Genomic DNA, 13,585 nt, shown 5'->3' on the forward strand with positions numbered 1-13,585 from the left:
TGTTGTTCCCGACAGGTTTAATTTGTGTTGTTTCAGCAAAGCCCCTCATGTCCCTGATCAATGAGCCATTTAGGGGCATTCTGTATACAGAATTGCTATTATGAAGATCGTATTGTATTTCAACAAACCATCTCGTGGTTTGAGATTTATACTGAGCCTGCTAAGCACCTGTTATATAAATAAGGGCTTAGTTTGTGTATTACATCTACAAGTCTTCCCAAAGCCTTCCTTTTGCTACAGCATATCTAGACAGATCTGTATTGATTTTTTTCCTCCCCCCATTTTTGACAATTATATTTATTTGTGGGATTTGCATCAAAATGGCATCTAATAGGATGTTTAGGTGTTCTTATCACACCAAATCAGGGAGAGTCAAATAGATTTTTCAATGCAAAAATCAATACAGTCAGTCGTTGCCTTGATAAAATGCATTAGATGAGGGACAGCACCTCACAAAACAATGGTCATATTAATTCATTCCACTTTAAAAAGAATTTCAGCATTACAAAAAGCTGTCCAAGAAGTGTGTCAAGTTGTATTGTTTTCCTTTTATGTGTTAATCATCTATAACGGTGACTGTATAACTGCCAACTCTGGAGGACTACATTGCTCTAGTACACCCCTCATAATAACATGCATACTTGGCTGCTGTAACGTTTTTAACTTTAACTATACCAAATGTAAATGTATGATGAATGAATGTATAGACTGATAGTTACAATGTGTTTTAGAGACTATATAAATTGTTTTATTAGTCCCTGCCCAAACTGAGCTTACATTGTAGAGTTCAATACACTAGTTTAGGTTGAAGGATTGTAAGGGTTATAAGTTAGAGGAATGGTTAGGGTATAGGGTACAGGTCTGGGATATTTACATTCACTGTTTTTTTAACAAGTTTATGTCACTGAGGATTCTAGCGCTGAGAGCTACTAAGCTAAACAAATAACTTACCATGCTTTTGGATTATGCATGGAAACTGGAACACTATTGAGTAAACCATATTCCTCATGGGGAGAAGATACATTTCTTTTTCGTTCATTAAAGGACATACGATTATAAGTAAATCAGAGTTGATTGTGTTAAACTACTGCCTACAAGATGAATTGGACACTGGAAAACAAAAGAAGTTGTTGGCCAGCCAAGTATAATAACTGCCACTTCCATTAAGCTTCAGTTCCTTGCTAGTGTCCTAGTTTGAGGTCTTTTCTTTTTAGAGCTTCTTTTTAGAGCTCTGGATAAGAGCTCAGCTACTAAGCTGAGCTCTTATCCAGCTCTGTAGATAGGCTAATCCTCGCTACCACCTCAGAGGCAAAACCTAGACCCACCGTGCGGGAGATGTGGAGTTTGCCTGTAATGTGACCCTCAGGCACTTGGCTGTTTGTGGCACAGAAACCTAGTGCACTGGTTTGTTAGCGGCAGAGCACTTTACAGGTCCAGGATCATGGGACAGCCTCTGTTGTGACCCAGTCCCTGATGACTACCTTGGGAGTATGAACTACCTGGAATATGGCATTTGATCACTGGGTCCTGCATTTGGCCCTCTCCTGTACCCTAATTCTGTTGTTATTCTCCGCGGACTATGATAAGTCTCTTGGACTTAGCCTTATACCAAAGGCACTTCTTGCTGTGTTTATTTACATTGCCTCAGTTGCAACACAGTATGGATTCTAAATGCAAAGGGAGAAGGCCTGTCCTGCTCAAGAACCACTAACATCTCTGGGGCAGCCTGCAGTGACACCAGTAGCCTGGATCACTGTCTCCTGCTTGAGTCCACACTCTCCTCTGAGTCTTCCGGAACTCCCTCAGGTGTGGCTCTCTCCTCTGCATTATCCATGGAGGGATTTTCTATAGCTATGCTAGATCTAGATTTTATGCGCAAAATTCCTTTCATCATAGTTGACTCAAAAATGCAGAGGACATATGCCTACTTCTATGATGTCTTCCCCAAAGTCTGTCTCTGACATTCCTGCAGCTGTAGCAGCTTCTAAACATGTGTATGCTCTCTTTGATGAAGAATCTCACAAAGCTCCTAATCTTAAAGATACTATGTCGGTTCTTATTGACGCGGTGTGCACATTTTTAAAACTGGAGCAAACTATCTCAGATCACTAGTGTTAACGGTTCAGACTTCCTTAAAAGGTCTTAACACAGTAAAACCTTTTCCTGTCTATTCTTGCTGAAACCTGTTCTGTACAGAGACTGGACTACTCCTGACAAACTGTTCTCTCCTCCCAGAGGCTTTCCTGAGCAACATCCTTTCGGGGGTCATTTATTAAAAAGTGGCCTCTTCACATATTGGATTTGGATATTTCTTGCCTTGATAAGTCACTGACTTTTCTTGTTGTTGATGTTCCAGTGTTTAAGAATCAGGTTGACCAGCAACTGTAAGCCGTTTCCAACCCCCTGTTCTACCTAGCAAACTGTGCAATGCCACCTGCTTTAGCTGTCATTTGGATTTGGCAGATGTTAGGGGTATAGACTAAGCATATGTTTGGTGAACCCGAAACTATGCTTATTAATAATTTAGTTATGAAGCATTACACTGCTGTGTTGATAGGATAGTGGATATTGTCTGTCTCATCTCCAGAATGAGTCTCCTATTTGTTAAGATGCAGAAAACTCTTGGCTTAAATGTGGGTCTGCAGAACACTAATGCAAAAAAATTTAGTTTATGCCATTTGATGAAGGTCTCTTTCGTGCTTCCCTGGACAACTTTATTAAAGATCTCACTGGAGAAAAAGTACTCTTTTGTTGAAAGGAATCCTAAGCCCAAGCCTGGCAAAAGTCTGCCTCTGAAGCCTAGAAGAATTTCTTTCATTTCTTCAAAGTTTCCTAGTGCAGCCATAAGTCCAGGACCCAGTTCAATGAAGGGACGCACAGACTTTTCCAAAGTGTGGGGCCATCTGTTAGCCTTTGTGGACACTACTTTGCAACTTTAATTCATCCGTAAAAGATATGGTGTCTAGTGCTGCAAGCTAGAGTTTCAATCTCTGCCCCACTTCCTGTCTTCTAACCTGCCTGTGTCTCTGCACATGCTAACAGACTTCCATGTTGCTGTGGCAAACCTCCTAAGTCAAGGAGTTATTGCCATTGTTCAAGAAACATGAAGGTTTCAAGGTTTCTTATAAAAACCTGTTCACTATTCCCAAGTTCAAAGGGTGCATTCACCCATCCTAGATATGCAGGCAATCATCCTAGATATGCAGGCAGTGCCTTCATTCAAGTTCAGAAATTTTGCATGGAATCCATCAGGGTCTCTAATAGCCTTCTTCATGAAGGAGACTTTTTAGCCTCTGTGGACTTTAAGGATGTGTTCTTGCATGTCCCTATTCCAGTACAAGGCTATTGCATTTTGCTCTACTATTGCTCACAATACCATTTTTGTGTGCTGTCCATATGGTCTGTTTTCCATGCCCCTAGTATGGAGCAAAGAACTTGCCATATTACTAGCCTTCCTGCGCTTTCTGAGAATTCCCATATTGAGATATCTTATTGATCTCCTTTTGGGAGAACAGTTGGCACTATGTCAATGTCTATTGAACTGTTCAGACTCTACAAAGGTTCAGCTGCATGCTGAACATTCAGAAGTTAGCGTTGGAACCAACGCATAGTTTGGAGTAACTTGGTCTCACTCAGGATACTCCTCTGTCGAGAGTTTTTCTTTTTTTTTTTTTTAAACTCCGGACTCTCTGCTCTACATTTGGGCTTGACAATCCAGAAGCTGTTCAGCTCCATGTTTGGCATTAGAGTTCTTGATAGTAACCTCATTCTAGGCAGTCCTGCTGCCCAATTCTACTCCAGACCATTATAACTCAAAATTCTGGCTGTGTGGGACAAGAAGGTGCATTCTCTGGGCCAACCAGCCAGCTTGGCATCCAAGACCAGGTTTTCTATGGCCTTGTGACCCATGCATCCAACTCTGGAGTTGGGGAAATCCTTCCTTCCTTTTTCCTGGAAGATTCTCATGAAAGATGCCAGCCTGACAGGCTGAGGGGAAGTCCTAGGCATCATGGTGGTCTTGGACACTGGATGAAGCTCATTTTCCCATCAACAATCTGGAGCTCCATGCTATCTGGTTGTTTCCACAATGCTGGACCTCTCGGCTGCAGGGCAATGCAATCAGGATTTAGTTGGACAATGCCACAGTAGAGGCATATATTAATTGATCAAGAAGGAATTAGGGTTCTCACTGCAGGAAGAAAGCAGAAAAGATTATGTTTTGGGCAGAACTTAATGTTCCAGGCATGGACAATTGTCCAGCAGGCTTCCTCAGCTGGCAGCCCCTGGATGTACAGGAATACACCCAGAGGTGTTCTAGGACCTTTGTTGCAAGTGGAGAACACCAGAAATGGACCTACTGCCTTCAGATTCAACAATAAACTCAAGTTTGTATAAAAATGCAGAGATCCTCTCACAGTGGATGCTCTAGAAAACCTGTTGGATCAGTACATTCTAATCTATATCTTTCCTCCTCTGAAACTCCTTCCTCGTCTGCTCCACAGTATTGAAATGGAGGGCAGTCTGATGATTCTTATTGCACCAAACTGGCCTAGGTGGATATGGTACAGTGACCTCACCAGAACCCTGGCAGACACTTCATGGGCTATTACAGGTCATCTGGATCTTCTGTCCTAGGGAAAGGTTTACCATCTGGTTTCACTGTCTTTGATGCCATGGCTGTTGAAGCCCATGTTCTAAGATATAAGGGGCTTTCTAAATCAACAATTCCTACACTTTTTAAAGTTAGAAAGTTGATATAATGCAAGATCTACCATTACACATGGAAAGCATACTTTGCTTAGTGCAGCTGAATGGGTGGCAAATCCCCCAACTGGACAAAAAATAAAATAGGTTCTACCCCTTTCCTACTTCATCCACAATTACAAAAAAAAAAGCTTTGGCTATACTGACATTTTTAAAAATATGCTGCTGGTGATCAGGGATTTTGCCAAAACGTATGCACAGCATATTTGCACATTATAGCAGGCTTACTTGCTAAAGCACCTCTTCCGGTGATGCAACAGCCACAATCTCCCTTGTTACTCTTTTACCACCACTGACATTTTTATCTAGTTTTCCAGGTTTGGCATTTTTGGCATCCTGATTGGCCCGGTTGGAATGACGTAATGCCTGCCCGTACATGTGGGAGTTACTTCGTACAAAAAACATTGCTGCAAGGTAACGCAGATGCTCTTTTGAAAAGAAAGCCTACCAGCAACATTTTTTTTCTAAAATTAGTTCCACTTAAACCTTTAGAGAGAGCGAGGAGAGACAGCTAGGAAGATGATCAAGGAGAGACAGCCAGGAGAAAGAGCAAGAGACTGCCAGGGGAGAAAGTGAGTAGAGACAGCCAGGGGAGAGAGCGAGTAAAGACAGCCAGGGAGAAAGTGAGGAGAGACAGCCAGGGGAGAGCGAGGAGAGAGAGCAAGGAGAGACAGCCAGGAGGATGAGGGGGCGAGACAGTCAGGAGGATGAGGGAGGAGAGACAGCCAGGAGGAGGAGGGAGGAGAGACAGCCAGGAGGAGGAGGGAGGAGAGACAGCCAGGAAGATGAGTGAGGAGAGACAGCCAGGAAGATGAGTGAGGAGAGACAGCCAGGAGGATGAGCGGGGAAAGACAGCAAAGAGAGAGAGCGAGGAGAGAAAGCAGAACCCCTGTGCTCTTATCTGCACACTGTGTTTCAGACACCTCCTTGCTCCTCGAGTTCCAGCATCCCTCTGTGTCCTGTGCCTCCTACATACAGTCAATTTGGAGCACCAGGTCCCAGTGGTTGCCCCTGTCTGCCTGACATCTTGTGTCTGGGTTTCAGCTGGCCTGAAACCCAGACACAGCATATACAGGACTCAAAACCCAGACTGTCTGGGTTAATCTCGGACAGGTGGCAACCCTGGGAGGAGGTCTCGGGCCCCCTCAAGGCTGCAGGGCCTCGGGCATTGCCTGAGAGCCCGAAAGGTCAGTCCATCCCTGGCGATGATCTCCCATATGGCTATGCCATTTGTCTTCTGCCTGGCGCTCAAGGGACAGCTGCTGTGGGCCCCTGTAAATTATGGTTACTTTTATTTAGGGTCTGTCCACTGCCTATCTGTGTAAAAGGGGTAAAAATAAAAAGGGTGCATAGTCTACCACAGGCCACCAGCGTAGCAGGTATACATATGTGTGATTTACTAAAGGTGTGGGTGAAAATGAATTTGCAAAGAATACCTAATCGCAATCAAGGAAAATAAAAAAAGGTTTTTTTTCTTGCACATGATTGGATGATGGAAGTCACCAGAACTTCACCTCATTCACTATGCTAAGAGAAAATTCCCTTGCAAAGTGAAAATCCACTTGCAAAGTGAACAGCCTAAATAAACGTCATTGTCTTTATTGTAACAAAATTATAAAAACTTTGTTTTTCCACAGTAACACTGCTGTAGAGTCACTAGGTAAAGTTTGATACCTGCTTGTTCTGCAACTGTAGAGATGACCTACGAATGGTATTAGCTAGGAGCTAACCCATTCTAGAGTGACTGATTTAGAACACTGTTGTTAACATCATTGATTTTAGAGCATGTTCCACCACACCACATAATACACAACATAATATAGAAGTTCATCAACTCCAAGACAAACTCAGTTCTTGTACTGAGAAGAGCTGCTCTGTCTCTCAGAAAGATGTGGAAGAAAAGGAATGTTCTGTCTTTGAATATAAGATCACAAACAGCTGTCAAGTAGACTGAATTCAAAAGTTGGATCTCTGAGCTTAGATATTGCACACTCAGGTCATGGTACAGCAATTTTCCCACTGAGAAACTTTATACTTTCGAATGGTGGCTGCTGTTAGGTTGCAGCTTCAATTAGAGAAGCTTTAATATTTGAAAATAATACTTTGCAGCTACATTTTATAGGGGCAGACATTATTGGCTGTGCAGCTTGTGTTATTGCACAGGTTCCTTAAAAGCAAAAAGGTCCATTCAGGGCAGTACAGGGAAAGTCTGAACTTTCCTCATATAATGATGGACATTACAAAGAGAGATTGGCCTTTATAAGTACTGCTAACTGTGCTGGTACTACAGAAGATAATCTTGATCTGATGTTTTAGAAGTTAGTTATAGTAGCAAGGGCACATCTGTTGCTAATGGGTAGAAATGGGGTTCAGTTTACCGCTACTTTGTGTTTGTGGTGAATCATGCAGGTTTTAGTCCTGGCAAATGTTTTTAAAACGCCAGTGCAGTGGATGACCTTTGAACCATGGCCAGCAGGCTTAGAATGGCCAGTAAGCAGGTTTTTTTGATAACAGAGCCCTCTCACTATAAAAGGGGGGCACAGAGGAGACATAAGGGGGAATTTATCAAAACTGAAACAAACAGAATCTGGAGCAGTTGCCCATGGCAACCAATCAGCATCTCTCTTCAGTTCGCTCAGGTAAGATTTGAAAATGAAAGAGAGAAGCTGATTGGTTGGAGTGCAAATCTGCTCCACATGTTGTCTGTTCCAGTTTTGATCATTTCCCCCCATAGTCTCATGTATTAAAGCTTCTGTAAGGAAAGGATAGGAAAAGCTGACAAACTGCATCGGATTGTTAGCTCTTTAGGCAATTATTTTTGTTGCTGACTTTTTTGTTATTATTAGGGACTTGTTTTTCTTTAGGTCTGTGGTTGATTTGAGGTCACTTTTAGCTTATGTCCTGTCCAAAGCAAACTGTATTTTGGGGTTTTCTTTTTTTTTTTGGGGGGGGGGGTATATTGGTTTTTATGTTAGGTTGACAGGGCCTTTTTTTAAGTGTTGGGTACTCGAAGCACAGAATACACTTGTTGCTGAAAGAAAGGGTCAAAACTCACATGTTCTTTATGATCCTCTATCAAGATGGATAGAAAAGTATGGTAATTGTCTGGCAAACTGTACATGGTAGAGTCCGCCACGCCAGGTTGTAGAGAGTGGGTGAGCTGTGATCCTTTCTCCTTTGGTCAGCAACAAGTGAATGCTGCTCTGCTGTATCATTTCAAAGAAACAAAATATATTAATACTATCTGGATCTATGGAGTTGGATCATATACCGTTTAGAAACCTATATACTGGATATACAACATATAGGTTTCTAAACTTAAAGGTATTAATGTTTCCAATTGGTTTGTACTAATGGCATAATGGAATAATGCAACCAGTTTGTTTGGCTTTTAATCAGCATTAAAGGGGTTTTGACTGGCTAAACAGATAATAAACTGTGATTTTATTGACATTGAGTGTAAGAGTAATATTAAAAGTGAATGGTAACTAGGAATAGGAAATAATAGTTGACACCATTTGTGGAGTGTTCTGTGTAGGCTCTATCCAACAGATACTCAAGGTTTATTACATTTTTTGACACTACAATTTTAGTGTAGTAGAGGAGAACCTCCAAATTTTCCCATATATGCCACTTCTACAAACCGATCGCCTAACGCTCCCCTACTGCCCGTTTCACATGTTTCTTTGTAAGTGGAATAAATTGTCGTGAACAAATGACTTTTTTTTATGTCTTTTTTTTTTAAGCCTTTTAACCTTTGTATAATAAAAATCCTTTTGATACGTATGATGTTGTAATCTCTTGGTTTTGTCACTCGGCACCTTAAAAGCCCCATATCTACACAGTTCTTTCTAATTTTTTTGTAGGTGGAAAATTTTGCATCAAAATGTAATTTCAAACCCACCTTTTTAGGTTTACAAACTGTATTTTTTTCCCCTTAAATACTGCATCTGTGTGTTGTTACTTCATTAAATATGTGCCTCCTACTCTGGGAATGTGAACATCTTTGTGGTCATGTAGCGGTCTTAACTGAAAAAAAAACATAGGGGTCTATTCACGAAGCTGCCAAAGGATCTGGCCGTAGCTTCGGCCGATCCTTCGGCTTGCTTCGCCCCAGGACCCCTTCGGTTCAGTAGAACCGAAGGGGTGCTGTACGGGCTATTCACAATAGCCCGTACAGCTCCCGACCATGGGCGAGCGGCTCAGTCGAGCCGATCGCATATGCATCGGCTCTGCTGAGCCGTGCAGAAAGCCGAAGCTGGCCGAGCGGCCGACAGCCTGCTTCTGACAGCTGGGCGGAGCCAACCGTGATCTTACGGCTGGCTCCGGCCACTTTCAGAGAGATCAGCGTCCCTAGTTGCTAACCAGGGACACTGTTTTCCAAACAGCTAACTCTCCCTGGCGCCCCGGGAGCCTCCTGCTCCCGGCCGCCAAGGAGAGAAAAAATGCTGTGTCTTTTTTTTCTATATTCTGACACGAGTGATGTCAGAATAGAAAAAAAAAATTCTCCCATTGAAAAGCATTGGGACATTACTATTGGCTATTTCAATTCGGGTACAATGCTAGTTTGCTAGCATCATTAGTAGTGTCAGGCTGATTTGTGGTAAGCAGTAAAATATTTACTTCTGGTGGGTTTAGGTAAAACCATAACAACAGCTTATATCACCCAGTGGAACAAGTTCTTGAATTAATGCCTTTCCTTTATATGCTTTGAAAAATAGTACTGCTCATCGAGAGACCAACATCAGCCTAATTCTAGTTTTGTGAAACTGGGACCGTTAAAAGTGAATGTGTAAAAACAGGATAACAGGGATTGTCAACTACCAAAACCAGCATTCGTTTCTTGAAGCCTGAGCACTGTTGTGTTGAAAGTTTCAAAAATCTCTGTGTAGTTAGTTTTTTGGGGTCTAGGAGGAAGGGACCTTGCCACTAGAAAAAAAATTTCCGTCAAAACTGCTTTGTATTTTCTTGCTAAAATGGAAATGGAAACTACATAGTTTGAATTTAAATGATCTCTATTCAGTATCATTTCTGAACAACTTAGTATTGTACAAATTACCCTCTCAGATGCTAAGTTCGAGTAGAACCTTTGTTCAACTTCTGATCATGCTTTGCTTGCATACCTAATAGAATAGTAGCCTAAAGGGTCTGGTTAAATGATATACAGACATAATCAGCTTTTGTGATGACTATTCAAAAGTAATAACCTTAGCTTTATACAGCAACATATAATTCAGCCAAGCTGAATTAGCCAAAGGCTTATGAGGTAATCCTCTGTAGACTACAGTAATGCCTTGCAATCTTAATTCCCACTATGTGTACACCCTGGTAAGAGTATGGTCCAAAATAAAAATTAGCACATGCTGTAGTAGTATGCTCATGCATTTAATTCTAACTGGTCTCATTTCTTAGCAGTTTTTAATATACTGTATAACTAAGAATACTTTGATCTATTATGGCCATATGTGATATGCACTTTCTTAAATAAGCAATTACAGAAATTTGCTTTTATGATGCATGATATAAACATGCTTTTGCACTTGATTTCAATTCACGTGTCCGTGATGGACTTTAATCTCTTTAGTTTACTAATTTTTGTATTGAGATTTTAGTCCATACATGGAGGGAGTTTGGAGCTGTGGCTACTTTACAACACACACAGGGACCATGGGGAACAAAAGTAGCCACCCTCCAGAAGGAAGGACAGTGTCAGCACCAATTCAGAGATGATTTGAGGAGCTAAAGCCCAATGATACACAAACATTTGTTTCTCACTTCCTGATCTGTAGACACTAGGGATGCACCAATACCGTGTTTTTGGTATCGAGTAAGAGTACCAATATTTTTTTCTGGTATTCGCCAATACCGAGTACCGGTGCCATGTACCCCGATTATCAGGAAGTCAGGCAGTGGATCGTAATTGCCTTTGAAGCCAGTGTTCTAGTGAAAGAACACCTGCTTCACTTGCAGAGGCTGCCTGGCTTCTTGAGCAATCAGGAAGCCAGGTGGCGAGTCAATGCCTAAAACTGTACCATGCTTGCAAGAGTGGTCTTTATAAATCATTTACATTTGCATTGCTTGTTGTTAGCTTCATAACCCAGAATTGTATTTGCTTTTGCATCTGTTGCTTACTTCATATGTATACTTTTCGCTATTATCCCCAAGATAATAATCTCTCTCTCTAAATACATATATATATACACTATATTACCAAAAGTATTGGGACACCTGCCTTTACAGGCACATGAACTTTCATGGCATCCCAGTCGTAGTCCGTAGGGTTCAATATTGAGCTGGCCCACCCTTTGCAGCTATAACAGCTTCAACTCTTCTGGGAAGGCGTCCACAAGGTTTAGGAGTGTGTCTACGGGAATGTTTGACCATTCTTCCAGAAGCGCATTTGTGAGGTCAGGTACTGATGTTGGAAGAGAAGGCCTGGCTCGCAGTCTCCGCTCGAATTCATCCCAAAGGTGTTCTATCGGGTTGAGGTCAGGACACTGTGCTGGCCAGTCAAGTTCCTCCACCCCAAACTCGCTCATGGACCTTGCTTTGTGCACTGGTGTGCACTCATGTTGGAACAGGAGGGGGCCATCCTCAAACTTCCCACAAAGTTGGGAGCATGAAATTGTCCAAAATGTCTTGGTATGCTGATGCCTTAAGAGTTCCCTTAACTGGATCTTAGGGGCCAAGCCCAACCCCTGAAAAACAAGAACAACAACCCCACAACATAATCCCCCCTCCACCAAACTTTACACAGTACACAGTGCAAATATAGAATTAGTAGTTGATTACTCAAGCAGTATATTTTAACTTAATAGGGCTTAATAAAGTTGTTTTCACACACATACTCTAATCATATGTAAAAAGGATTCCTATATTTTAAATTCTTCTGCACATGGGTGTTCTGGATGAGAATTCTATTCCTGTAAACACTAACAATAAATTTGTTTTATTTGTTCCTTTTTGGTATGTTAAATATACCATTGAAAGTGTTTATATATCTTGCAAAACAGATATTTTAAACTATACAATTACAATAACCTAACACAATAATTTCCTTCATACTTTTACAAGATTGAGGTACAGCAAGATCACTTATTTTACTTAAAAGTTCATGAACCCATCACACTCCTGACCGCTTGGTCACAGAATAATGGTGTGTGCTGCGGTAGTCGACGGATGGCACCATCACATTTACAAAATATAGTTGACGTAGCACATGTCTTGCCTGAGGAAGAGGATCCTGCGTGACCCCGAAACATTGCACTAATGTGATTTGTCTTATTTACGTCAATAAATAGGCATTATCTGTTCATTTCTGGAATGCCCGGTGTCTCAACTATATTTTACTTGTCTCAACATAATGTAGGGCCCTGGTAGGTTTGACTGCTAGTCCACCGCTGGTTAGCCCTGTAGTTTTCAGTGGAAAATTCTCTGACACATTAATTGTCTAGAACATTGACAATCAAGGACAGCGAAAGCAGTTATAGGAGAATATTTACCTGTAGTTCACAGGATGCACACAAAGGGCCCCTGGAGGTAAGGTTAACATTTTCTACAAAGTTTTCAAACAGACACCACAGGATAACTGCTATTAACATTATTATACAGACAAAAAATGTCTTCTGTGTCCCTCTCAGTATTTAGTTTCACTGTGTAAATGAACCCTGATATTTCCTGCCACCAGCCATTCCACTAGCAATGAGACTTCCTCAGTGGTCAGTAAGGACACTGTTATTGGAATAGGGAATAGCACTTAATCAGGTAAACTAAATTTAGAGAGGGGCACAGAAAAGTTTTTCTGCCTAGCAAAGGTGATAGCAAACACAATGCGGTATCTGCACTTAGAGAGAGTTTGTACTTCTAACAAACTTGGGATCAGAGAATACATGGTCATTTGGGTGAGAATACGGGAAGAGCTGGAAAATAAAAAATAAAATGTGGTCATACCAGACCAATGCTTTGTAAAACATGTCTAACAAAATATTTTTGTTGTTGTTTTCTATGCAGGCAGCCTCAGTGGTCTTGAAGTTGATATGGTAAAAGGATCTGAAGATGGACATAGCACTGTAACCAGTTTAAAAGGCTCTGAAGTTAATAAGCAAGTGGTTTCTGACAACGAGTCTGCAGAAGAAATAACTACAGCTTCATAATGTTCACATTGCAATTCTTCCAAAGCTAGTATTGTTTGATGATGGTTATTTAAGTGCCAAATATCTATATGTGAAACCATGTTTTACAGCCCTAGAAATGTGCTTTTCTTAAGTGTCAGTTTATATTATTGCTATTTTAAAAACTTTATTATTATTACAATAGGTATATATTTTTAGACTAAATAAAAAGTAAGTATAGTAAGTTAAGCAAAAATGAATGGGCTGCCTTAACGCAATGCATTTTAATGCGTGAACACATGTGCGTGTGCATGGTTGTGTGATTTCTGGTTTAAACTAACTGTAATTGGTCTTTAAGATATTTTATACCCACAAAAATGCTGAACTGAAAGTAAATAAACAGCAGGTGTTTCTAAGCTGGTAAAAACGGGAACCCAACTTTGGAGTCTGTTGTGATCTTTGAGGACCTTTGAGAACAAATGACTTCATATTTCTAGTAGCTAGAGCAGTCAGGAAAAGCTTGTTTAAAAACTCTTTATTTGAGTGTTAAAAATATATAAATAGGTTAATGTGCATAGCCTGGGCACAGAAACACTTTAACCCCTTAAGGACAAAGGCCTTTTTTTCATTTTTTGTTTTCATGTTATAATCCACATTTTAGGCCTGAAAATTACTTAAACCCCCCAAACATTATATATAAGCCAAGAAGC

At 41.0% G+C, this 13,585-nt stretch overlaps 1 protein-coding gene across 1 annotated transcript in view; it reads left to right on the plus strand.

The window, feature by feature from the left end:
* TTC29 (tetratricopeptide repeat domain 29) overlaps positions 1 to 13,029 on the plus strand; it is a 178,052-nt gene extending 165,023 nt beyond the window's left edge. Inside the window, exon 10 of the mRNA XM_018552971.1 lies at positions 12,775 to 13,029. Coding sequence (XP_018408473.1) covers positions 12,775 to 12,917 — 143 coding nt within the window. The 3' untranslated portion in view covers positions 12,918 to 13,029. The remainder of the gene's footprint in view (positions 1 to 12,774) is intronic.
* Positions 13,030 to 13,585: the final 556 nt, after the last annotated feature.

The sequence above is a fragment of the Nanorana parkeri genome, unplaced genomic scaffold, assembly GCF_000935625.1.
Source record: "Nanorana parkeri isolate BGI_ZX_2015 unplaced genomic scaffold, ASM93562v1 scaffold104, whole genome shotgun sequence".
Lineage (NCBI taxonomy): Eukaryota > Metazoa > Chordata > Amphibia > Anura > Dicroglossidae > Nanorana > Nanorana parkeri.